At 41.1% G+C, this 27,965-nt stretch overlaps 2 protein-coding genes across 3 annotated transcripts; both read right to left on the bottom strand.

Annotated features, from left to right (window-relative positions):
- Positions 1-2,123: 2,123 nt before the first annotated feature.
- On the bottom strand, positions 2,124-19,266 carry fam53b (family with sequence similarity 53 member B). 2 transcript variants are annotated; one of them, XM_008437138.1, is made up of 5 exons: positions 19,079-19,266; positions 11,379-11,572; positions 10,715-10,763; positions 7,785-8,530; positions 2,124-3,199 (listed from the first exon to the last, which is right to left on the bottom strand). In XM_008437138.1, exons 2-5 carry the CDS (start codon positions 11,466-11,468, stop codon positions 2,891-2,893), a joined length of 1,194 nt encoding a protein of 397 aa, XP_008435360.1. In that variant the 5' UTR covers positions 11,469-11,572; positions 19,079-19,266; the 3' UTR covers positions 2,124-2,890. The 2 variants fall into 2 exon arrangements, with proteins under 2 accessions (XP_008435360.1, XP_008435361.1); XM_008437139.1 differs by lacking the exon at positions 19,079-19,266 and having other exon boundaries at positions 11,356-11,437.
- A 2,995-nt stretch (positions 19,267-22,261) lies between these two features.
- Positions 22,262-26,893, bottom strand: hpdl (4-hydroxyphenylpyruvate dioxygenase-like). The gene is made up of 5 exons (XM_008437137.1): positions 26,057-26,893; positions 24,775-24,941; positions 24,540-24,691; positions 23,104-23,231; positions 22,262-23,034 (listed from the first exon to the last, which is right to left on the bottom strand). Exons 1-5 carry the CDS (start codon positions 26,749-26,751, stop codon positions 22,848-22,850), a joined length of 1,329 nt encoding a protein of 442 aa, XP_008435359.1. The 5' UTR covers positions 26,752-26,893; the 3' UTR covers positions 22,262-22,847.
- Between the last annotated feature and the right edge of the window lie 1,072 nt (positions 26,894-27,965).

Raw genomic sequence — 27,965 nt, 5'->3', positions numbered from 1 at the left:
TTGTGAGAGCATGCAGAGCTGGACCTTGACATAGCCCACCCCTCCTGTTGTATGCCTATCTTCTCCCAGAACACAGCCTCCTTTCACTCCTGTCACTTCGCTGATTAAAGCCCAGGGGCCCTCGGTGTGTCAGTCTGCCGCTCAGCACGTTTTTAACAAGGGCCATGTTTACCCATTTCCAGGGCCGGTAAGTGGCTTGCACGTACCACAGGCGGCTGACAAGAGTGAATGTGACCTTACTGTGCAAGCATACAGATTCTCGTAGGACAACATAATCATCCATTCCATGAACACGCAGTGGCCTTGGAGGCCACTTAAATTCCCCACAGATGGGGCTTTGTGTGCTATTTGAGCCAGGAGAATAGCATGTCAAGCAACCTTCGAATTACTCAGCCGGACCTTTAATGATGTGACTTCATCATTCCTTCAGAAGGTACCTTACACTTTCAAAGAATGTGGAGCAGCATCACTCTCAGTGTGAGCACGCTACAAAAGGGTGTGCAATCACAACAGAGCCCAAAAAAAAAAAAAGAAAAGAAAAGAAAATGGAACAATACAAACTCTTGAGGTCTACACAGGCACCAGAGCCGGGGAGGGGAAGCAGACAAACGGAGCAGCAACAGCCCTGACACATGGCCCACATTCACTGCCGCCTCCCACGTCACCGCGCTCCTTAGAGAAAAAGCCCCTTTTGTTTCCCAGAGCGGGGAGGGAGCGAGGTCTTTGGGGTGAACCGTCGCTCAAGCTTCACCTCTCCACCCGCCATCAAAAAAAAAAAAAAAAAAAAATTATTTTGGAAAAAAAAAAAAAAAGCGGACTTCCCTCCCCTGCTCAGCGTCCTCCCCGCTTCAGCACACAAACACAGGCCCATCAGCCGCACCACGCTTACTGCTGCAATTGTTTTCATGCAACTTAATTGGGTCAGTCTGTATTACTGCGGCATTGACGAGTAAACCAACAATGGCATTTGCTGCTAAATAGACGTGCCCTACTAATACCCGTGTTTTAAAACTCGAATGTGCAGTTTACTGGAGAAAGGCTGTAAAAGAAAATCTGTGCAGAATAATCTAATCTATAAACTCGCAGTGCATCCACATCTAAAACAATTATTTGCCTGCTTAAAAAGCAGCGTGAGACCAAAGTCCTCGAGTAAACTGTTGAATCTATTTCGCGTGTAACCTCTTTCATTGTGAAACTGTTCCAACACATAAAATGTCAGACCTCATGTCATCTCGTAAAAAAAAAAAAGTAGGCCGGCTAAGGAAACATGGCATACAGTGCTGCGCAGAAATATTTATGACCCTTGAACTTTTTCCATATTGTCGCATTACAGCCGCAAACTTAAAAGGGACCATATTTGGAGTTTATGACACATCAACACAAAGTACTCCATGATTGTAAAGTTTGATGGAAACAATTCTTTACAAATAAAAGCCAGGAAGTGTGGCATCTATTTGTGTTCGACCCCCATTTTATGCAATTGTTCGTACTTGTTTTGTTAATAGTATATATGCATTTTTAATTTTTAAAGCTTACATGCAAAACACATAACCTTGAACACACAATCCCCATTGTAAAAGCATGGTGATGGCATCATCATGCTGTGGAGATGCATTTCTTCAGCAGGAACAGGGAAGCTGGCCAGAGTTAATAGGAAGACTAAAACCAGTTGGACTTGAACTCTAAAGTAGGACACCAACAATAAATCTACAGCCAGAGCTAAAACGAATTGAATTCATGAGTAAAAATGTCCCAGTCAAAGTCCAGACTTGCATCCAATAGGTCGATATCAAATCACGTGAAGACTAATGATCCAGCTTACTTTGAGAAAGTTTGCAAAAATGAGTAAAAACTTTGCATGTGCAAACCATGAAAAGACTTGTGGTCTGAATACAGATAAATATTTCTAGATTTTCATATGTAAAATCTGCACAACTTTGCATTTCTTTGCGGTATTTGTCAAACCAAACCAAACCCAAATAAAGCGGTTGTATCGTGAGAAAACGTGAAAAACTTCAAGCGATATATTTTTTGGCACAGCACCTGAGCACAAAAACAAGACACAAAACAGCAAAGCGTGCAAAACAGATTGTAAACATCAAGTCAAATAAAGTGACTACAACTTACACTTTCAAACCTGTGTTTATTTTTATTTTTTTTATAGAAATTATGTTCGTGTTTTACATAACTTTGTAGTTACAAATCATAAGAAAGAAAGAACATTAACACAGTTAGCATCTCAAAGCGTCTTCCAGACATTCGGGAGCTCAGATCTCAGAGTTGAGCCTGAAGTTACTCAGTAAAACATGAAGCATCCGGATACTTTATAGGCGTTTTGTGCTGCTTGCTGCTCAGCAAAGAGTGAACAGAGCTTCAACAGTAGCTCGATAAGTGGTGTTCATTCGTCCCCATCATGTACCTATGTGCTAGTGAGGAACGTCAGAGGAAAAATAAAGACACTCTTTCTAGTGCAGAGAATTTATACAAACCTGCTGTGAATTCTCTCCAAACAAAGCACAAGTAGGCTATTCAGGGTTAGAGTGATGTCAGAGTATCTATTTTGTTTTTTGTTTTTTCTTATTTCAACTCAGATCCTTCTTCCCTGACTTCCGTTTTATCCTGAGACACCGCACAGTGGGAATGGGGGTGGGGGGCTCGCCTCTAACAACACAAAGTCCCCAAACATGGACATTTAAAGCACAAAACTCCTGTTCAGTCTCTCCTTAAGAAGAAGGAAAAAAAAAAAAAAAGAAGCCCTGGAATGCTCTCTGCATGAGCTCCCCTCTTGCTTTGTCCTTAAGACTATCAGCACTGTTTATTGTACCACCTGGTGATAAACTTCCAGTCCCGTGATTAGCTTCCCCGCCGGAGGAGGAAAAAGCAGCTCAACTCAGTTCCTCTCAATCTGCTCGATGTCGAGCTCTCCTCCCAGCTGGTACATGTCCCTCGTCATGCTGCACAGCCCCACCCACAGGGTCTCGCCGTCCTTCCCTCCGGTCGTTCCCGCCACCGTGTTGTCGCCGCGGCCCCTGGGGTTCCAGTCGGCGTCGGACGACTCGTTCCCGTTGAGCTCCGAGCCGTCCTCGTTGTCGGACAGGTCGTCGGCGTTGGGCCTGAGAGAGCGGGCCGCCGGGCCGGACTTTAGCGGGTCGTCGCTTGTGATCCCAGGGCAGCTGAGGCTGTGGAAATTCCGAAGTTTCTGTAGAAAAACGGGGGGGGGAAAAAAGAAATCAAAACAACCTTGTGAATATCCTAATTTCTGAATCGGAACAAATTAGTAACAATAAATTACTCATTTCCTCTATGAAAGGTCTGCCTGAACTTTTGATATGAAAAAGAAATGACTAATAAAGATTATATTAACAGCACCAAGATTACATAAAGGTGACTCAGCAGTGCTGAATATTAAAGGCAGTTTATAAGCCACTTCTTAAAAAGATATTTATACTTTACAGCCGCATCTAAATGACCTAGAATATCTTTGAAATGTTAATTTATTTTAGTAATTCAGATCAAGAAGAGAAACTCAAAGGTCCATTACGTGCACAACGATGAACCTTATTAAATTTCATTTATATGGATAACTTAAGATAAAAAAACGTTTTGTAGAGATATGGGATGTCATGGCCTCGGCAGTCACTGGGAGTGGGTTAGTTGACAGTTTTCCAGCAGACGGTCAGTAATTCATCCCTAAAGAAACTGTGGCTGGTCACAAAGTGCATCACCCAATAATATTAAAGGAGAGTTGAGTGGAATGAAAAATGTGGTAGAAAATTTTACATCGAAACCAAGGAACCAAAGTATTCTTTTCATTTACTGACATTTAGTCACATCTGTATTTAAAAGATGAAATTAATCTGCACCATTGCTTCTCGTTATTACTTCTGAGACTATGTGATGAAAGTATGGAACCACAACAGCGCTACTTTTAAAAATGCATGAACAATATATAATAAAAAAAAMCCCCAAAAAACTGAAAACTTGGGGCATTAATTCAGCTCACATTTCACACTGGTCGAGGCTACAAAGCTGTGATCTGTGTTTCGAGTACCCACGCAGCAAGCGGCCGTACATCACTCGTGTCAGCCTTTTGACTCCTCTGGCCTCTCGATGGCCCTGCACAATGCGCACTTAGATCTGGGGAAACCTACAAGCTTTTTCAGGCGAATACACATGTGCCAGTGGTGCTGCGGGCATGCCCTGCGACAGCTGTGCGTGCCGGAATGAGAAGCCTTTACGACAGAGGCTTATCCAATCTGTATGGCTAATATGGAGAAGGCAGGACAGCTGCCTCATGCCTCGCCGGTGTCGGGCCGGGGGGACGAGAGAGAATGGGGCCTCTGTGACTCTGTGAATCCCCCCCACCCCGTCATTTGCACGCTTACGTAACCTTTAGAAGGAATAGGACTGTTAAGTTAGAGAGCCGTGTGGATGAAGTTGATCAATAGCTTTAGCTGACTGGGGTGGAAAAACCTACGATTTCAAGATTCAAATGAATACGTTTTGATTGACAAAACTTGATGTGTGCTCTGGGTGAACTCATAAACACCAGCAGTAGTTGGCCATTACGCGTTTCTGTAGACAATTCAAATGCACCGCCCGTCTTTTAAAAAGCCATTCCCTTCACAAACAAGTGCAGGGCGAACAGCTGCAAGCGGTGGAAGTGGCGTTAGCTGCAACATCCATAAATCTGCACATCTCAGATGAGGCGCAGATGTAGCATTAAGTGTAAGCCACATTCAGAACTGAGGAGTAAAACTCGAGCTGTTATGATCAGATAACTCTCTGCTGAAAGGAACTGCTGGTGAGCGCAGAGCTGTTTATTTTCAACGAGTTTAATCTACTCAGACCCAAACTAAAGGGTTCGCTTTTCATTTCCGAACTCCAACTTAGAGCTCTTAGGTCATTTATCTAACAAACAAAAAAAACAACAAACAAAGTGAATTTAGTTCAGATATCTTAAAAGTGATTTATCATCATTTAACAGCAGAAAATGTGAAGAATGAGGACCGGGGTAGCGAAAGCTGAAGCCATCACCCATGACCTTCTAGACAGGGACGATCGCTGGAGATCAAAGAGGAATACTGATGTTTTTCTTGGCTCTGGGAAAGCAGGGACATTCGTCTGCCATGCTGATTATTGCATTGTTGGATTAGCATTTCAGACTCCGGAGTCAGACCTCCGGATCAAAACACGGGACAGAACCGGTGGAAGGGACCCAACAACAACATGGGACTGAGCAAAATGAAAAAGTCATCAAAGCTTCAGATGCTGACCTCAACTCCACAACATCCAGAAAGACGAGATCAATGCAGTTTCTTGCAAAAGTTAATTCCCCTTTCATTAAATTATAACCACTAGGCTTCAATGTATTTTATTGTTTTTTTTTTTGTGACAGATCGAAACAAAGTAGTGCATAGTTTTGAAGTTGAAGAAAAATGATACACGGTTTCCAGTTTTCTTTTACAAATAGTAAGCATTTGTATTTAGACACATGAACCTTTTGTCTCTGTCTGAAGTTAAGCCAGACCAAACGTCTTATCTTTTAGGTCAGCTAGAATTACCAAAATTATTTATATTTGCTAAATGCCACAACAACCAGAGGAAGAATCTAAGAGGTTCATTCATTAATATCTTCGAAATCAGGAGTTTTCATACGGAGTGATTGCTATCCCTTTAAAACAGTGAGAGAAAAAGCCCGGATGATGTCATGGCTTTGGAAGCTTCTGATAGGTTAACTGATATATTTGAGATAACTGGAGTAAACACCTGTAGATTTATGTTAAGGCCACACCTTAAACACTGCTATCTTGTTTGAAAGGACAGAAGGGATGTTTTTTTATGTAGTGTATGTAATCTTCTGGTTTCAACAGTACCTGCTCTTATTTCCTTGTTTGTTCTACCAGCTTTACTACCACTGCTTTGCTTTGGGATAGCTGCTTTAAAGTCCTGCACACCTTTCATCCCTGCCCTGCTGTGTTCCTTGGTCTTCATTATGCTGCTTGTTAATTAATGTTCTCTGAGGCTTTTCACAGAATACCTGGATTATTAACACCGAGATCAAATTACACAGCTGGACTCTGCTTATTAATACAGTGGCCAACAACAAAAAACAATCATCATTTTCTTCCACTCCACTTTTATGCACTACCTTGTACTTTTCTATCCCATAAAAGTCCCCATGAAATACATTGTAAAATATGATTGTAACTTGACAAAACGTAGAAAACGCCAAGGGGCATGGATACTTTTATAGGGCCCCGTAGAAAGCTGAATTAACAGAAATCCGTCTTATCTTTTTGATAATCTATAACCTTCAGCCACCACCGCTCCACTTCCTGACATTAGTAAAGCGAGGCCGAGCTCCGCAGCAGGCGACTGGTTTCTCCTCGGGAAAGCTACACCGCCGACGTGTCTGGATGACGGTACGCTCCGGAGACGCACATTCAGCAACGCTGCGGGCAATCGTTGAATAGTGAAGTGACTTTGAGTCCTGATAAGGTAGATGGGGAAAAGTCCTACAGCTGGGTGGGGGGGGAGTAACCTCAGAGTCTTATCACCTCTAAACATGTCTTACGAGTTTCTTAATTTGAAAAGAGGAACTCTTTAGATTTCTGCAGAACTTTTTCCAAAATGGTAACAGCTTTCAATTTTTTTTTTTCTCTCCCTGCCTTGCCTGACGTCGTCCTTCCGCACAGAATCAGAGAACAACACATAATCAATAGAGAAAATCCGCAGATGAAAACAGTGTGAAAACACTTTTGCTTGTCTTGCCTCTGGTTGTTTTTCTCTGCGTTGACCTCGCCTCTGTTTGAAGCTCCTGCGGCGTCTGCTTGCTGTGTCACAACAGTGACACAGCAAGCAGACTCCAAATGACTGTCTCCGAAAGGCCAAGGCCTGCTTTGTGTTTATGAAAATACGTGAAACTTTACTCCGTGCGAGGGCAGGAAGACATAACGCCTCCATGGACGTGCAAACTAAAAAAGAGAGGTGTGCTGGATTGCGAACCCGTTTACTAGAAATCTGCTTTGACCCGGCTGTCTTCTCCCAGGCAATAAATACAACAGAATCCTCCTCTTTGAATGCGAATGCAAATACACACCCACATAATGGAATGTGAATCTCAACAGGCCTGCATGAATGAATGACTGCTTTCAACGACAATGCAGGGAGACAGACACTTGCGAGGTGTGTCGAGGGAGACTGCCGCAACCTTTACCAAAAGTGTTTGTTTTCACGCCATGACAAGCAAGAAAATGTTTTAAAATATGACGTTTGTGAGTGTAACACGCAAATGTTACAGAGGCTGGAGGACATGGACTAAATCTCACAGGTCATGATCGTGTTTGGATCACAAAATGTAGAATTTTTCCAATAGATGTCTGTAGAATTTACATCTGGTAGATGTTATAAAGACTAAGAAGTACAATTATTATTATTTATTTATTTTTTTACAGAAAATATAATTTGCACTGTTCAGCCCCCGTTAGAAGCCAATAAATAAAACCTACATGTTCAGAAATCAATCTGTGTGCCATTTAATTTGTTTTTAAAATCAGTTATTTTTTTCGTCTAAGTTCACCGTTTCTTCCTTTCCATTTAAACAATTTTCTCAGTCTCCAAACCAGCATCCCTTTATTTTCCTTTTGGTCTTTGTTTTCCTTTGTCTCTTATCTGAGATGCAGCATTTTATCTTGTCCTTTATAAATAATGACGAACTGACTGAAAACAGGAAATTCTTCTGCATATTTTCCTACTTTATGGTCTGTTCTCCAAACACTAACCTGAGTCATCTTTGCCAGATCCAGGGAAGGCCTCTGTTTCTGAGAGTCTGCCGGCCGCCTGCGTTTCACACCAATCTTTTTGTCGTTTAAGACACACGGCTGGGAGCGACTCCGGGCAAGGCCACCTTCCCCACTGCGACGCTCGAGTTCTGGAGTGGAGTCTGGCGAGCTCGCCGGTGAGGATTCCTCCGCCTCAGGGAGGCAGATTTGTTCATGGGAGAGGTAGAGGGCCTGGGCAGACGGATCGGTGGAGTTGGGAGTTGGGCCAGAGAAGGCGGAAGGTCTGGACGACAGCTGGGGGAAGCAGGGCTGCTCCTGGCCGTTGGAGCGGGCAGGCAGGCTGAAGCTGGAGCTGCGCTGCATGGCCGGAAAGCAGAGCTGCGTGTTCGCGAGGCCGCCGCCGCGCTGAACGCTGCCCCCACTGTGGCACCTCCTCTTCTCCACCGAAGTCCACACGCGGGAGCCCTGAGGGCGCCAGGTGGAGCGGCAGCTGCTCAGCTCGTCAGAGCAGGACAGGGACCGGCACTGGCGCTTGCTGGGGGGCGCGGTGGAGTGCGAGGCCTCGGTCAGGCTCAGGTCCTGCAGCAGGCTGGAGATGGTGCTGGAGGTGGAGCCCACATCCCAGCCCCAGTGGGCAGAAGTCCTGTGCACGTCGGGCAGGACGTCCCACAGGCTCTCCAGGCTGGTTCCGACAGGCCGCTGCTGCAAGGCGCAGCTGGTCCCCACCTCACGCCATCGGCTCGTCTCTGTAACAAACAGCAGCGGCGGCCTTTTCAAAATGCTCAACGCAAGACAGCAGATGCTCAGAGCAAGCTCGTTAATAGTGTCTCCGATAAGAATGGGCCACTTACTGGTATCGGGGGGAAAAACAGAAAAAAAAACACTCAAATTTTCCAAATAGGTTGCAAAGCATGTGGGTCAAACTCAAGACCAAAATGTGGCCCTCCAGACTAACACATAAAACAAAACTTACCTCAAAGAGAAAAGATGTTTAATATTATTTAACTTTAAGAAGTACTCATCAAATACACAGACACCAATTTACTTTTATTAATGAGTTTCTGGCACGGCTTCCCTTTGAGGACATTCCTGATCTCGATTTTGTCCAAAATGAAAATGAGTTTGACATCCCTGCTGACTGTAAGGTTTAAAATACTATAAATCTAAGTTGCTTGCCTTTGTTTGCCGTTGTTCACAGATGAGTCTCACATGGTTTGTTGCAGAGGCTTTGTTAACTTGCTTGAAATCGTAGTGGAAAATTGACACTATGAAGTAAAATTCAGCCCCCAAGCCGCGACGGTTGTATTACTATTGATGAAAAAGCCCACGCTCGGTCTGTATTGATTGTTTTGTTCAATAGTGATAGAAGCATTGAGGTTTGAGTGCTGAATTTCTTACTCCATAGAGACAATTTTCCACTAGAAAGAAAGTACATTATTATTATTATTATCCTGACAGACCAAACTGCTGCTCTTTTGTTACTATATATGCCAAGGTTGTGCAGACATAAGTGACGTCAAACTTCTGCTTCGGGATTGTTTCCGTATTCATAGCACTCGCTGCTTTGTGTTGTATTCACCACAAACACACCCTGCCCTGTCCCTCAGGCAGTGCTGTAGTCGCCGTGCCGACTGGAAAAAGGAAGGAAGCTCAACGTCCAGCTGGCTCAATGTGCTGGAGTCGGAGTAAATATATATACATCGCAAACATTCTGATGACCCGAGTTGTTGCTAACAGGAGCACAGGAAACCAAGTCACCTCCCAACTGATTTTTGTCTTTTCTTTTGAATAAAGGTACATGAGTGTGGTGAGTCAGCAGCTAAACACGGCAGCAACTATCCATTCATAGCATGCAGGACGTTTGTTCCTCTCTCTCTCTCTCTCTCTCTCTCTCTCTCTCTCTCTCTCTCTCTCTCGAGATAAACGTCACTGATGATCAAAACAAGAACCAAAAACAAGGCCTGTGGGAAGTATCATCACCTCAGTTCATAGTTACTCCAAGAACATCAGACATTTTCGTCTCATCAGGAAAGTTGGAAAAATCAGGTTTACCATGTTTGGGTGTGAGGAGATTTCCACAAAGATAAACTTACTAACATGAACTCACTTGAACACATTCTTGTACGTGAAAACCACCTGTAAGGCATGTTTCACATGAATCCACACGGCCTTAAACCAACTGCAGCAGAGTCAGCTTCCATATCTTAAACCCACCGGACACTTCCAAGCTGCAGAGCAGCATTTAAACCACTTTGTGCCTTGAATGACATTGTGAGCAAAGTTCAGCTTAGGAAAATGAATAAAGCATATTGAATCAACTACAGACTTGAACTTGACATTCTGGCCTTTCAGTTATGATTATTAAGGATGGTGGTGGCAGAATAATGCTGTGGGGTGGAAATGATTTAGAACGAATGCTTTAACCTCAACTTAAATCAGCAGCTAGATGATTGAACTTAAAGTAAAACAGCACAGTGATGGCAAACAGACAAACCAGTTAGAGGATGGATAAAGCTGGCTAATGTTTAGCTTCGCCAACCTTAACCAGATAAAAATATGTAGAAAGTTAACTTAAAAGTTAGAACTGTGCCAACAAACTTTAATTTGAATGAAGTCCACAATTTATAGTCAAATATCCGATCAGGAATACATCAGAAACTTGTTGGTGACTTAAAAAAAAGCTAGAAGGTAAACAAATATTAGTGGTTATTTATGTATATATTTGAGCATCTATCCATTTTTTTTGTATAACTAATTTAAACGTTCTTTTCTAGACTTTAATGATGCTTTTTGCATAACTATTCCACTCTCCAGAAAAAGCAGCTGAGACAAAATCCTCAGAAGCTAGTAAGTCACAGCACACGTTACCAAAGTGTGTAAAAGTTTCGAGCACATCTGCATATCAATCAAGTGAGATAAGGAAAGCTTACCCATGAGTCCACAAGAAAAAAGTGCTGCTCCCTGGCTCATGGTCGGCGCCTGGAAGTGTTAGAAATCAGAACAAGATTCTCTGTCAGCTCATTTGAACACCACAAAAATAAAAGGAATGTGGGATTGCAGAGGTAGCAGTTAATAATTTCAATAAAACAGAAGAAAGTGGTGAACAAAAGTTCGGCCGCGGAGTTACGATGACTTCACTTCATGAGACTGAGGGCAATCTCAGTCCACATAAGTGGGGGAATTTTCTTCTCTGCTGGCAGAGCTTCAAGTTGCAGGGATGCAGAACCAAAAATTAGTCARACTTGGTCAGCCTTGTGTAAAGAATACTACACTGTCATTCCAAGAGAAATCTTGGTTAATGCTACCAGCTTTTATGATGCAATCATCTGTAATTGCAGCATAAATGTCCTGCATTTATAATCGTAAAAAGCACTCGCGTTGTTTCTCTTATGTCATGTCCTGTGAGTCACTCGGGCAGCCGTTAAATATTCTGCCTGAGAAAGTTAGGTTTCAGCTTTGTTTTAAGAGAAATAGGTGGTTTTAATTCAGAGCAGCACCTTGTGCTCTCCTTTGAAGAGCACACGTCACACAAACACCAAATGACACATTCCACACACAAGGAACTGCTTACGTAATCTGAAAACATCCTCTCACCGTGCCCAAGTCCGTACGTGTTGCTGTTACATCGTCGCCGCCCTTTTTTTCCACTGTTTTCTTGTAAATGATCACCATCACAACACGCATCCCTGTCCACAGCCGGTCCAGTAATGGCAGTTCATGCTGAGGGCCATCTCTTCGGGCTTGGTGCTATTAGTCGGCTGGAATACGCTTCACTTCTCGGCCCAAACCTGAGCGGGCACAGGGAGATGAGAGAGGGATTAGAATTGGGAGCATTTTTAACATTCTGTCGGCCTTATAAAAGCTGCGAACGGAGAAGAAGGGATCCCCGAACTGGAGGCTCTGAAATGCATCATCAAATGGAAAAGAAACCCTTAAGATCCCCAAAAGGAATTCTCTGACAATCGCTTTGGTTTCCAATGCCGACTGGAACAACAGGAAGATGGATGGACACATGGGTGGATTTAAAAAAAAATAACTCAAATAAAAAACTTTGTAAATCTGGAATATTATCAAACTATTGCAGATTTTCTACTACAGCCTCTACACTAAACACCAAACTAACCTGAAACCCAAAGCCCCTCACAGACATTTAACCATAAAGAGTGGCCTTCCATGCACAGTTAAATTTGTAATACTGAAACACCCAAGCTACATTTCTCTCTTTCACACACACACACACACACACACACACACACACACACACACACACACACACACACACACACGGACACACACACACACACACACACACACACACGGATTCCGTTTCTGCAGTTCCAACACGTGCATCCTGTTCAACGTCTACATATGTGGAAGATAATGGGAATTCAAGTTTTTTTCTGAGGCTGCATTCCCAGAACACACTGTATTTGTCTCCTCCGCCATCATGTGTTTTCACTTCCGCATGGCCTCCTCAAGAAAGCCACATTAAATGGAACTCCACCTTTTTAGATTCGTGCGAGTTTCCTTAAAAGTGTCCCGCTCTGGAGCTCACAGAGGAGTTGTGTAATTGACTCCTCGGGGGCCCGCCAGGAATAGCTGACCTTGCGGTTATCAAAACAGGCCTCCTTGTATTAACGCTGCTCCACGATTACACTAAAACTGCTGATTGCCTCCCCTCCCCCCCCCCTGTAAGATGTAAATCTATATAATGGTCGCAGAGGATCTCGCTACCACAGCAATCAGTTGCATGCAAGGCCACGTCAGGTAGAGCAGTCATGGAACAAAGAGGACACGAGATGGTCGTATGACGCCCTGAAGGTCACTGCAGGAAACCAGCAAACAAAAACAGAAGAGGCGCAAGCAGAGAGGCCTGGCTGCTGCGGGGGCTGGAGTGGAGTGCAACAGCGTCATAAGACCATGCAGGAGCACGCCAAAGGTGCTGTTTGAATTCAGCGAATGACTACCATCACTAACACTTATCACCTCGAGACGACAGAACAAGAGAGGGGTTCTGAGGAAAAGACACAACACTCACTGAGCTCTTTGGGCTTATCTGGTGACAGAAAGGAGCAGAGCTTTGGGATGGATAACGTGCGTGGTATGGCCATCGACTATAGAGATCTGCAAGATGGCTGCGACTGACGCTACGGAAGGGGAAGCAGTTGTTTACGCATCTAAATGACCCAGAGACAGACACACAGCGACCAACACGAAGTCCTCCCGACCGACGACTCCCAGGGTTATCCGACATTCTTCACGCTCCCATCGTAAACACCGCCAATATGTTCAGCTAGAGAAAATTGCAACAATTAAATCATCTTTCTCTCTCTTTTTCCTTCTCCTCTCCCTATAAATCTGAACTGAGTACTTCAAGTGGGTGAGGTTTATAACATAATGATAAACATTCCTCTGCTGCATGACATAAGTGGAACACACAATTATAAAAGCCTAACCTAGCCCTGCAGTCCTGGAAAAACACTCAAGCTTGTCTTGGATTGTGAGTAAAAACACAGGATGAAAATGTTAGGATTAAAAAAATAATAATAATAAAAGGAAGAGAGTGAGACTGCTTTTTCTTGGACAGACAAAACCTGGAAAGCAAACCTAAGATCAGGCATGGGCCAATATCAGAATCCCATGACATGATAACTTGAGATGCACAGATCACGCTTTACCCGTAATATAGATTTCTGGTTTTATATAACATCTGGTTTGCCAAATGTGATTGATTCCTTTTTTAAATTTTCCCAAAAGGATAAATATATTTGCAGCTGGCTTCTTTGAAATCAGTAAGTTTTACGACTAAAAGTTTTCCATTACGCCAGTCGTATGATTTACATTTGAGATGCAAAAATGATTAATGGGATCCCATAGAAAGTGCTGGGACCACTCGAGTGTAGAGTTACCAAGCGCTGCCCCTCTGCCAAATGCTGCTGTACACTAATAGCAAGTGTAGACTGGCTACCTGAGCAGATAGCCCAGCTAATTCACATGTTCTATGCAATAATTAATTGAAAAATAACTAGTTTTTGCTCAAGTCTTTTGCATAAAAATAAATAAATACTCTGATGAATGTTAGGAAACAAGGGTATTTTTTTAAAGCCTAATTTCAAATTTTCTCGTTTCTTGAAACTTACCATGAGAATCTCCAACCAGCCCCTGCTTGGCACTCCTTCATCCATTACCGTGCCCAGAGCTGCATCTGACAAACTACCAAATTCAGCAACAAAAATATCCAATTCTGATGTAAAACCTGAAAGCACCTCTATTGGCGACATCGCCATTTATCTGGAATTGGTGGGAGTCTCTACGCTTCTGGCATCCGATAACCGTTTTATCTTTAGCCACCATGACAACAGAGAAAGTCTAATCGCTGAGCACAATGCAACAGAACATTTCACTTCCCATCAAGGGCAGACTGACAAACTGACTTCCAACACATCTCTCTGCAATGCTGTCTGGCGTCTGTCCTGAAAGGCAATGACGATGCTGTCTTGGATGAGCAGATGCTGCCCTTCTTCCTTTGTGGTCACTGAAAACTTTTCAACCATGGTCGCTTTGGTTTGTCAGCGACATCAAGCAATCGTGCTGCAAAAGTGAGATACGACGTGAGGAAACCACAGAGCTTATTGGGTCAACTCAACACAAGTGGGCTTTTTGTCAAATGTTCTTCAACTGCATTGTATTGCGTTTTAATTAGGATCTCAGTCCCACTATGTGACTGAATTGCATCGTAAGTGTATTGATTTAAAGTGAGTTAATACTTTTTAAAATATAGATAGATATGAATTGGATCTCTTCGTCTTGAGACAGCATTTGTTTATGAAATTTGGTTAAATCTAGAGCAAATAAAGACCACACAAAGCAATCCCAACAAAGACCCCAACAGCAGCGTCTGCTCTGTTTGAGCAGCTTTTCCATACATTGCCTAGACTGTAATCCCGTGGGTTAGGCCACCATTACATAAGGATTTGTCAGCTTTGTGTCTGACAATTAGAGCTAATACTAATCTGTTTTATAGCACTTGGACAGCTGGTAGAAACAAAAGTGTTTGATATGGCGTCAGCTTAATTCAGATTTATTACTCCGAATGTAATAGTAATGTAATGTAATCTTTGATTTATTTTTTCTAAGAAGATGTTAAATTTAAAAAAAGAACAAAAATATTTAATGGAGTTTAATGGAGAAGAGGTTTGGATATTCATAAAGAAATACCAATCAATGGAAAGACAACTGTGGCTGTCTCAACAAAAGGAGAATCAGTCGAGCGCCTGAGATGGGCGGCCTTGGAAGGCTAACTGGGGGATTTGTACTGTTCCTCATCTCTGTAACCTCTGCAGGAGGAATTCAGAGTAAAAGGGACATTTTATGCAGACAGTATTCCTGAGGAAACAAAGCAAATAGCTAAACCCCTGAAGAGTAACAAATCTACGCCTACCTTTTGAGAATTCAAGTTCATCCCAATGAGTTAAAGTACAACCAAAATCTTGTTTTTTTTTTTCTCATTCAAAATAAAAATAAAACAAATCACTATTAATTCTGAAGGATTCGGCTTACAGCTGATAAAAATCCAGCACTGAATAGAGCTTCTCTAAAACTTGTAATATTTCATAAGACCAAGAAAAAGAATGTTTAACACAGAAATGTTATGTCATAACCATGAAATGTCCTATTACATAAACAGACTGCTGACTTGCTAGTTGTCCAGCAGACAAACACTGACTTCCTCCACAGGCAGGATGTTTTTGAGGGAAAGTTGAGTGGAAGAAAAAAAAACTTGCACAGCATTTTAAGGTGCTTGATATTCAGTGTGAAGTTGCTACACATTGATTGGTAATTTGGAGAGACTCGACCTCTTGCTTGTGCTCTAAAACTGTCAAGAGGAAGATAAGAAATTCAAGATACATTACCAACAGAAGCTATTAAAGCAATGTGGGTTTTACCAGCAATTCTAAATGTCATGTCACACTGATGCAGTCATGCATACAAAATATACCACAAGCTGAATGAATGTTCTGTATTGTACGTGCCTTCCAGTAGGCCCACATTTCTATACTAATCTTTTGGTTCGTCGGATGTCAAAGCAAGTTGGATTCCATTCAACATTTTCCGCCACATTTTTTTCTTCCACATAATTTTCCATTATTATGTTAGGATACGGCAGTCTGAATAGCCGACTTGTACAGCAATTACCTTTTTGGGATTACCCTACTTGTGGATTGTCTCAGTGACTGTCTGCTGGACAACTGCCAAGTCAGCAATCTTTCTCCATGGTTAGGTCAAGACAAAAAGGCTCTAAAAACCTTTATTTTGGTGTTTTTGTAATATTGTAATTGTCTCAGAAACTTAACTGGAGGGTTTTCATTAACTGCAAGTAATTAACAGAAAACAAAATGTGTCATTTGTGTATCTGTGTAGAAACTGAAACTCTGATATGAAATAAATGTGAAATCTAGCCATCTATTTCTGCTTTTTTTTTTGACGCTGCAGCAGCAGATTGCACATCACAGAGAAAACTCCAGGTTTTCAAAACCTGAAACTTCCTTTGTTGGGGTCATTATTTAGCTCCCAGTGAGCAGCAGGTGGTACTTAGTACTGTCGAGGCCGACTGAATGAAAGGAACTTCATGAAACACATTGTAGGGTGCTGGCAAGCACACAGCTGCCCAACACGTTCACAGAAATTAAACCAAGTCATACGGGAGGCTTGCTCCACATTTTTTAAAGCTGTGAGTGAATAGTCAGAAATGAGCATGGCCGGGAGGCTTCAATGGCAGCTATCGGGCTCAGTCGAGGCCCTGGGGTACAGCCAAGGTCTCACAGGCATGCAGCTGCCCACTTACCATAAACACAAAGGCTCAGCATGGCTACGCATGGCAGCCAGGGAGGCCCAGGTTCTTAAAGCTGGCTCGCCGCTTAATTATCTCATACATAATCGCTTGCACTGTATACATTTGTCCAGAACAAGAGCTTTGTTGAGCTCGGTAATCGAGGCTTTGGACAAACTTGTCCAAGTTGGAGAAGAAAGTTGTCCGCTTGAATGCTAAACCTAACAAAGTCTCTTAATTACACAGTGGATAAGGGGACACAACAACTAATGGTACAAAATAGGAATCGGCAGGAATAGTTAATCAATAGGCTGATAGGCTTATTAAATCTACAATCATGTTCTCTGCGTCATGTGTTTGTTAATGTAATTTTGATTAATAGACTTGGGGATAAATAATTACTTAATGTAGTGTGCAGAATATCATCCTTTTGATCTTGACACAGTATTGGTGCTCCTACTCCCTAGGGGGTTAAGCAACCAGATATTAGCTGCTTAATTAGTCAGGGAACCTGCTAGCATAACCAGCCAGAAGTCAGTCCCACTCATAGTGTAGTTTAGATTAGGAGCCTACTTTTGAGCTATCTGACCAGCGGACATGCAGCAACAGGTGGGGTGGGGGCAGCTCTGCATTACGCTGTGATCTGTACCGGGAACTCTGGTGACTTCAGCAAACTTTGGTGCATCTCGTTAAAAGGAGCTGAAACTACAGATGCACCAACAAATGGACTGGATATAGGCTTTGATTGGTGATCGACACTTCAAACATTGCCGTGTTTCAAGCTCAAATGGTTATTTTATTTAGAATTAAATAGATAAATAATAACTAAGAACTTTAAAAAAAATGTCTCTCTTCTTAGATGGGAATAATCTTCGAATATGGCTTCAACACTAATATCTGTTAAAGAGTATGTGGCTTGATCTAGCTTGATAACAAAGACCACATCTAAATGTTGTTAAAAGTGAATTAAAATATGTTTTACGATTACGACTAAGTATTTCCAGTGGCACCTAAAAAGGAAAGGTAAATCATCTGGGAGTCCTGATGATTGACAACCCTCTCATGGAGACAAGTTAATAATAATAATAATAATAATACATTTTATTTCAAAGGCGCCTTTCTGGCACTCAAGGACACCGTACAATAATAAAAAAAAAACTGTGACAGAAACAATAAAATGTAACAAGTAAAAGTAGATAAAAATAAATAAAACAAAACAATGTATCTATATAAAAACTATGTAAAATCAGGCAAACCAATTGTGTCATGTGGAAAAGGCAGATCTAAAAAGGTGTGTTTTGAGTTCGGTTTTAAAATTTGATAATGACTTTATGTTTCTAAGGTATGGTGGTAATGAGTTCCATAGTTAAAACGTTCAACATCTTTTCACATGAGCCTGCAGCTAACCTTCCAGCTGGATGGCTCTTGTCACAAGAAAAAGTGGCCTGAAAACTGAGCCGGTCCACAAGTGACTGGCACACTCTATTAAAACCCCATTTCTAATGAAAGGGAAACGAGTTTGGCAGAGGAACTGAACTAAACCACAGCGAGAACATGATTTTGAACATGACAAAAGCAGCTAAGCCTTTGTAACTGTAAAGTATTAGCTTTACATGCAGAATATATGAAATTCTTTAGCAGTGAAACACTCGATTTGACTGCAAAAACTTAACAGTGACAACTGCGGCCATCTGGGATACTTCAGTGTTCACGTTTCTCTGTTTTTGTTTATGGTGCCGGGATGGTAAACTGCTGAATCTGTAGGATGTGTGTCAGCTAACCCTGACTTCACACCTGAGGGACAGACTGGCTTTCAAAATGATAAGACAACCACATTCCGCTGCGGTGCCACAGTCTGAAACCAAAAGTCAAAAGGAAAAATAGCACAGCCATAGAATAAGGTGGTGTCAGTAAGTATTCAGCTGCAATGAAAACTTTTTTTTTTTTTTGTTTTTAAACAACCAAACATCTTGGTTTGAATGTGGAAACCATACTTAAATGATCGTGTCCTTCATAATCAGCACCTGATGCAATAAACTTAATTAACACATTTTATCAAGTATTAACTAACTAATCGTGTGCATGGTTATTATTTTAAAACACTTTTGAGAAGTTTCTCCAACATATTTCTCACAGTTTCGGTCTCATACAGATAGAGTACAGTAAAAGAGAAGCTGACTTTATATTTAAAAAATAGTTAAAAGGGAAAATTATGAGTGCTAAAACAGACAAAACAAAGGGACACAGCTAGAGCAGTTCTCATGAGGAAAACTTAAGCTAAGCTAACATAAACTCTATTCAGACTCCCCCGAAGACGCTACCACTTGCAAAAATAATGACAATTCTCATAATTTAGGAGTAACATAGCTTCAAAACGAATAACATTGTTTGTAGTGTAGCTATAGATGTTACAGTAAGTTTTCTGAGCAATGTTGCTAACATTTGAACAAAATTTCCAACTCACGAGCATCACTGTGATGACTTCCTCGGGTTTCCAACAATTCAGAGAAGCTGTTTAGTTTCTCGCAGCCATGGCGAGTTTCCTTTTCGCAAAAAATAGAAACAACAAGGTAGGAAGCAAAGGGAACAGCTCACTTCAGCTGCTCTCTACTAACTACAACACTGCCCCACTACTCTACTGTCCCACAGAACTACACGCTAATGAGCTTGTGACGACTTGCGTGGACGATACCACTCATACAGGGTGGGGGGGGAGATATGAGGCTTCCGTTTGATTAAAAACACCTTTAAATCTCATACTTAACGGTCATTATCTGTATTATTTTCAATACTTAAAGTTGCTATGTTTTCTGAACTGAAGTTTGAGGAACATGAATGGAAAACATTTACTTTGAATGACTTTTGTTGAGAGAAACACCCCCTCCATCCTTTCAGGCAGTCGTCTAACCCCCTTAAAGTAATGAAAAGTAACCACAACTTCTGAGTCAGGCAAAATAATAGTGGGATGTCCGTCTCTTTCAGAGATCCTGATCATTCTCCTCAGTCCAAAGGCAGGATTAAGCAGATGGAAAAGTAATAAGAAGTGAACATATCTATAATAAGTAGCTTTGATTGATGAACAGGGTCAATTCAGCTATTTCTTTAAGGAAATGCAGTACTTTTTTCATATTGCATTTTCACAAATCACAAACTGTTGAAAGGCTATTAAATAATTTTTAATCATGATTAGGCTAGTCTTCCCATTTTCACACTTTAAATGGGTAAAAATATCTTCACACAAACCCAGTCCCTGCTGAAGAAAAACATCTGCACTGTGATACAAAGAGGTGGCAGTATGACGCTGTGGGGTCGGTGTTTCCAGCGTCAGTTTTATACCAAAGTTTGCATTGTTACTGTAAACCAAATAGTTCAGTTTGGTTTTCTTTTGACTAGAACGCCTTCTTCCTCACATTTAGTATGTCCTCTTTATGGTGTGCAGAAAACCTTAAAATGTGCTTTTAACGTGACTCTTTATTTGCTGCTCTTCCATGAAAGCTACATTTGTGTTGTGCAGGAAAAATATAGTTTTTCTTTCACTTCATAACAAGCACTACTTTGTGTTGGTCTATCGCAGAACCTTGTTAAAATCCAGTGAGGTTTGTGGTTGTAATGTGACATTTATGTGTAAAGGTTCTGAATATTTGAATACCATTGCAATGGAATAATAATAATATCAAGTATCTGACAATTTTGAACCATAAGATATTGTGGTTTACTGTTATGAATACGAAAGTAAACCTTCGCCACCTTCGCCATAAACCTCCGCCTACTGTAATATCCCAAAAAAAATTTTTTTTGTTTTTTTTTACAGTAAGTTGAAAACATTTCCAAGGGGGGCATAATGAATTCGCCTAACTGGGCCTCATAAGGGTGGGGAGCTTGAGGCTCACCCCTGGCAGACACTATTGTTAATCAAGGAGTAACATCTGCTGTGTTCTTCTAATCTTCTCCAGACTGTCCTGCTCGGTTTTAGACTGTCTGCTTTTATTTTTTGCCTGCCTTTTGGGTGACCCAGGATTTGTCTCCTACACAATATCGGATACCAGCCTAGAGTTAAGTTGTTGGAAAAGTGCAGTTCTTTAGTGATCACATGCAAAGTAGCACTGGGGAGAAAGAAATACATGATAGAAAAGAGGTTTCACATTTTCATAAATGACTTTCATTTCTTAAAAACATAATAATGTAGTTAAATAAACCTTGAATTAAACTTATTAACTAACACATTATCTTTTCTATAATTGGTCAAAATGTTATGTGCTCTGTACATCATGAATTATTTAAAATTATAAATATGGCTCATCAGGTAGATCCTGAAATGTGATTGGTTATCTACAAAGTATTTTAACTGACAGTTAATCTTATCCACTGACTGTGATGTGTAATACTAATGAATAATGTGTGTGTGTGTCTGTGTTGTTTTGATCATTTGTCTATTTACTTAAACTATGCATGTTTACTTACATCTAATTTATCACATGAATACCTATTGATTACTTAAACATCACGGATAAGAAGCAGGTGATTAAATCATGTTTCTTTAATCAATTTATGTTTATTTATACTTGCTGAGTACAAGAAATTAAGAGTTGGCTGGGTGTGTTGTTGCTGTGGAAACCATAGGGGGCAGTGTCCACCAAACATGTTACAAGAAAAGAATCAAAAAGTGATCAAGACGTATTATAAAAAAATGGACATTGTGACTAATTGCAATCATTTTTAATTGTTTGATTTTTCTTACTTTTCATGGTTTTACTGTTAGATCAGAGTAAAAAAAAAAAGAAAGAAAAGAAAGCCGTCTTCCAGAGAGTCCCCTGCATAATGCTGGGTGCCATCTGCGGCTCACACTGGCCAGGGACAGATGGCTGAAGAACTCCTGTTACAGGAGCAATCGCTTCTCAACTTTAATGAACAGTTAATCCCCTCTGTGGCCAACAATTCCCATTTTATTACAAGTAGAGGTTGGTATTCATGCAAAGTGTCCAATCAATCCAATAAAACCATATGGCTTTCTAAATATGTGGCAATTGGTTTCTCGGCTGATTAAACAGAAACGAGTTACTCTTCATATCCAAAGTGTGTGCGTCATTCCACCTTCACGCAAAAAAACATACAAACTCTCTGAGAATCTGGTTGCTTCGCGAAAACAACCAGACTGATTAAAAGAAAAACACTGACACCATTTGTCAAAAATTTAGAAGTGCACGACTTTAAGAATCGTCTTTTAATAGGTTGTTGAAATGTTCTCTTACCCAGCGGGGTCCTGTAACTACAGTCGGGACATAAAAAGAACCATATGGCTTTCATGGAGTTCCCCATCTAGGTTTCATTGCCTTTCATTCTTCCCACTAATCCTCACCCATTATGTTTATAGCCAAGTTTAAGTGAACAGACTCATCTCAGTGGGTCTCAAGGTTTTCCTCTCAGAGGATCCAAACCCAAGTCGCTGCCAAATCATGATTTAATAAAGCTCCTCTGTGTCTGGAAGAGGGGCAGCTGTTTGCCCAGTGACGGTTCGTGAGGGATCCGGAAACATCCATGGTGGCTAATCAACACCAAGAGTGTGTACCACCTCTTAAATGTAATTAAATTAATGTGTGAATAATAATTTTTTTTTTTTTAGATGGACAGGCAGTAGCTAAATAAAAAATACATGTCATACCCTTTTTATTTTTATTTGTAAAACATTTTGCAAACTACTTATTAAATTCCAACAAATGTACAATACATTGCTTTGACCAGTCATATTAAACCCCAATAAAACCATTTGAACTTTATAGATGCAAAACGAAATGTGAAAAATTGAAACGACTGAATAGATTTGCAAAGCGATGCACGAAAGAAGTGCTTTGAAATGTAATTAGAGGAAGCCTCGTGTGTGCTACCATCTAAAACAAACTGCAGGTTTCTGCGAGCTTTCCAGTTTGCATGGTCCACTTAAAGGCAGAGCTTCGTCTCCTCAGTCTGTGGGAAACCGATTCATTATGGTGCGGCTGCTTTCCGTTCACTTGATTTGCTTTGATAAACAGAGAACAGCCCTTCAAGTGTCACGTTCATGTTCCAAGAAAAGCAACCGACACAACATGAAGAGAGGAGCTTTACGATTATTTCATACATTTCTTTTAGCTCCTTCGCATATGACCTCCAGTCTAAGTGTTATAACAGTACGTATAAAACACTCATGCAATAAGCTACGTTTTTAAAAAAAAAAAAAAAAAAACACAGAGCGGCGGTCATTAGTGAGCAGACTGCACGTTCTCTCCCTGAGAATCCCTCCTCTCGTTCTCCATGTACGCCTGCACGGACCTCCACAGCGCCCGGATGTTCCCTTCGCCAAAACCCGACGCCCCTCTGCGCTCGATCAGCTCCAGGAAGAAGGTATCCTCTGCGAAGAGGGGCTTTGTAAACACCTGGAGGAGATATCTGAAAGCATAACCGAAAGGTCAAAACACATTATGAACCACCTTGACTGACTGCTAGGTCGTGACCCACCTTCTGTTTTTGCTGCATCCCATCTGTGACGATGGAACCTGCTGCAGGTCCGAATCCAGAAGAATTCCGTGCTCCGAAAGCCTCTGGGGATCGAGTCCCGCCTCCTCCATTTCCTGTAGTTTTCCGACCTGCCGGAGCACGCGTCACGTGTTAGATAAATCGCTCGTTTGCAAATCAGTTGGATGGATTCTCAATGCGCCTGACGCCCACATGCAATCTACGTATGAGGGACAAAGATCGAAATGCTCACAGAGAGCGATGCGGTTCTCATGACGATGGTTAAAAAAGGTGTGGCGTGAAGGAGGGAAGTGAATCGTGAACCATATTATCTTAATAATATTCCAATTCCGACTTTTTTTCTTGACTATTTGAACTCTCGTTTTGTTGTTGCTTCTCCCTAACTTTCCAGGTTTTATTTAAAAATTTAATATCCTCATTGTACAAAAAAAATTTATTTATTTGCTTTGATTTATTAGGATATTTTTGGAATTTACTACTTAGTTTTCAGGAAATAGTCTTTTTTTTTTTATTTAACCATAACTGTATACCATCACGGGCTGCACAGTGGCGCAGTTGGTAGAGCTGTTGCCTTGCAGCAAGAAGGTTCTGGGTTCGATTCCCGGCCCCGGTCTTTCTGCATGGAGTTTGCATGTTCTCCCTGTGCATGTGTGGGTTTTCTCCGGGTACTCCGGTTTCCTCCCACAGTCCAAAAACATGACTGTCAGGTTAATTGGCCTCTCTAAATTGTCCCTAGGTGTGAGTGTGTGTGTGCATGGTTGTTTGTCCTGTGTGTCTGTGTTGCCCTGCGACAGACTGGCGACCTGTCCAGGGTGACCCCGCCTCTCGCCCGGAACGTTAGCTGGAGATGGGCACCAGCAACCCTCCCGACCCCACTGAGGGACAAGGGTGAAAGAAAATGGATGGATGGATGTATACCATCACAGAGTACATTAGCTATTTAAAAACAATATTTTATTGAGTATGTTTTGCTTCACAATCATTTTTCAGTTATTCTTTTGCTTTTGTAGCAGTGGCCTTTTCTGGATTATCGTAAGCCATAATCATCCGCATTAATAGAAATGAGTGCTTGAAATATGTCATACTGCCAAATAACTCTTTAGGAGTTTCTCTTTTTAAAGCGAAATACTCAAATGAACACATGGCATGCAAACCAGACTCTGTATATCTGTCTTAGTCTGTGTTGTTTTCATGAACAAAGAGCGGCTCTGTCCACGCCGTGCTGGGCGGTGTCGTGGCCTTGAAGAGACTGATTATGAGCTGAGCTGTGTCAGGAAATCTACACAGAGAGAGGCTAAAAAAAAAGGAGTGAAACCAACTTTGATTTTATTTTCTTAAAAAAAAAAAAAAAAGACAGCATTGAATAAACTGACCTTCTAAACTTCCTTCTCTCTTATTGCGATAAGGTGTGTGCAAACCTCTGTGTAGTACGCAGGAGGAGGGGAGAAAAACTGGACTCCAGCTTCAGCCATCGCGTGCGCAGTGGAGACAATGTCTTTGGTGTAGAGTGCGACGTGCTGGACGCCTGCCCCTCTGTGCTGCTCCAAGAAGGTGTCCACCTGGTTGCGGCCTAAAATATGAGTAGCGGTGCAGTGAGAAGCTGCAACGTCATGAACTGTAGAATAATCCGAAGTATCAGCCGGGTTGCTGTACCTGCGTGAGGAAGGGATTCCGCGATGACAAACTTGCAGTCGGGTTCTTTTTTGTCAGGGAAGGGAAGAGCGATGCCCGCTTTGCTGCACTTCCAGTACTGCATGGCAGTGAGTCGAAGTCCGACGCCTTCCTGGTTCACAACGAAACCTTCGTGTACATCTTCATCGCTAAAAAAAAAGAAAAAAAAAAAAGGGTTGTTTACATTGGGATAAATTACTTCATAATGTTTGTTCTAATAAGCATTCATTGAAAAATACCTGTGGTGCTTTTTCCATGAGGGATTGTTTTTTTTGTGGGTGTCTGAAAAATCCAGTTACACCACTGAGAAAAGCAAAACACAATGCCTTGCAAAAGTATCCTAATCATTTTTATTTTTTACATTTTGTCCCATTAAAACCACAGACTTTAATGCATCTTAACTGGGTTTTTGATAAACCACCACATAACAGCGTCACATAGCTCTAGAGAATTATGATTTTGCAAATTAGAAGGACGTTTTTTTGTTGTTGTCGTTTTTGGAGATTTTAATTACAGATATCTGCAAAAAGATGTCTATTTTCAGTATTAAATGTCAACTTTGGTCACCTAAACTAATTTAGGACGCCAAAAAAAAAGACTTTTTTTTCCGTTTTCAATACCCAACAAATACGGATGGATATTCCTCCTAAGTAATATCCATTTCTCACCAGTAGGTGGCACTAAAGGATTCATTACAACTTTTGCCTTATTCAACGCTCAAATCAACAATGATCATCACAAAAAAAGAGACAAATGTATATATATAAAAAAGAACCAACTATAATTAGCATGTAGACAATAGCTTCAAATAGAAGGAATTTTTTTCAAACCATCTCTATTTGTGTAAGATGGAGCCTTTATCTTCATTTCCCCCCCTTTTTTGTTGGTTAGGGAGGGAACAATCTAATCTTTGAAGAATTTGAAATGTCAAAATGTATCCAATGTTAAAATCAAAACGTAGCTGAGCATGAACCAAGTTACAGGTTAATAGTGAGCTCTAAGCGCAACTTAAACCAACAAAACGGCCTTGGTGACGCCGCTGTCAACATGAACATTCATAAACAGCATACTACAGCAAGTGAACTGGAAGTAATTTAATATAACATATTTGAATACATATGTCATTCTGAGTGTCCCAAACAAAAATTACATTCCCATCCTAAGAACAAAATTTGACCGAGGAATGACATTCAGTGTGGCTTGATGATGCATAACTACTCTCTGCCATACGTTCTTTTTTATTTTATTTTTTGCCTTTACTTACCCATCAATGAAAAATCTCTGAAAGCCAAAAAGCTTCTCGTACCACCCCATGACCTGGTGGGATGACTTTCTGGGACTGGCATAAGTTATGTGGTCAAAATGGGTAACTGGACAAGACAAGTCCTCCTTTTCCAAGCTCCAGTCCTTTTCAGTGATAGTAAACCCAGGCAAAAACGTCCCTCCGTATTTTGTCTTGTCAACCAACGTGTGGCGCACATTTCCCACAATCGATTTAACCACGGAGTAGGTGACGAGACCATTTTCGTCCTCGACTGTCGTGGGAGGCACAAGGAAGTTGCAGCCCAGTTGGCGGAGCACCTTGAACGACCTTTCCACATCTTCCACCTCGAAACACACGTTACTGACAGAGTCCACCGGATGGTGGGTGTGAACATCGTAAAGACACGACGGGTTACTCAGCTTGTGTTTCTCCAAGTGGACTCGGGGAGCGTTATCGGAGTGTTCGCCGGTTCCACCGTCCCGCGGCCATTCATTCAACCCCACACTGCCCTGAACGGGTCCTTCATTCACAACGAAGACTGACGTTCCCTTCCGGAAAGCCACCTGTCTTGACTTGTCAGTCAGTCTGGTGGCAAACAAATTAAACTTGTATTTTGACACGAGGTCGTGGGCTAATTTCAGCCCGTTAGAAACATGAAGCGAAACGTGGTGTAAACGGCGCAAGGGGACTGCCATGTTTTCCCTTTTTGAGTGACGGGGTGCGCATCATTTGTAAGCCGGGAAGGAAGGTGGCGCGCCGTGTGGGCTTGGTTTGAACAGACTATCAAATGGCGCCACTCAGTTATAACAACAACAACAATAATAGTAATAATAACAACTGAAAACTAAATTAAAGGGAATCATATTCACAGTCTGTTTTTCTTTTTTTTTGATGAAGCAAATGCTTAACGAAACACTGTTTAGTTATTATGATTAAAACCGATGAATTAATTTAAATGTTGAGATAAACTGTGTTACATGTCATTGTGTCTTTATAAATTGTGCATTATAAAGACACAATTTTCATATTGGTTGTATCAATTTGCAGATAATTCATGGCTTAATTATTTATATATTGTTAAGACAAAAAAGATACATATTATAATGAAATTCAAAGGCAGTTAATTAAAAATAAGATGATTAGTTGACGATAAATGTTAGTCTTTCAATCTGAATATTCTTGTATTAATACCTTTCAATGTAAACTTGACACTGACAATATAGATCAACATAGTGTTTCAGGAAGAAATGACTGGAGGAGTATTTTGAAGAATTTCCTTTCGTATTTTCAGTTTTATCAGGAAGAAAACAAACAAGAACACTGTGGTTGATAAATCATGTTCTTTGTTTCTGCTTTGAAAAAACATATGATTAAAAATAGTACTTTGTGGTCTTGAAAAATGCCCTTTAAGGAACATTTTGAATAGTGTACTTAGATAAAACTTTGTTCTGTGAACTCAAAGTAAAACTCCATAAGACAAATTACAGATCTACAGATTCTGTATGTATTTTTATATGTTTTATACAGTCTATATAATCCACCATCACATCCCAATACACCAAATTTGTCCCTTGCTTCTAACTAATCAGAAAAAAAATAATGCAGAAATGCAGCTGTTGAAAATTTCTGGTTCATAATGCTTTGAACATAATGCTCGAACCTGCAATGTAGTATTAACTTGTTGTTTGTGAGGAAGAAGAATTAGTCTTTTACATCAGTTCCCCTTATTAAATACGTGTGAGGCATGAAGCATAGCAACACTTCATACTATGTTACTTAAGTGCTATTTATAGGAAACTTGTTTAACAGCTATAACTATCTGTCACAGCTTTGTTTAAGATTACATTTTCTTCACCTCTACCAATATTCCAGAATATTTCGTGATGCATTGTGAATAGCAAGTGAAAAA

Source organism: Poecilia reticulata, linkage group LG19 (assembly GCF_000633615.1).
Source record: "Poecilia reticulata strain Guanapo linkage group LG19, Guppy_female_1.0+MT, whole genome shotgun sequence".
Taxonomy (NCBI): Eukaryota; Metazoa; Chordata; class Actinopteri; order Cyprinodontiformes; family Poeciliidae; genus Poecilia; species Poecilia reticulata.
This window is presented reverse-complemented; position numbering and strand designations above follow the sequence as displayed.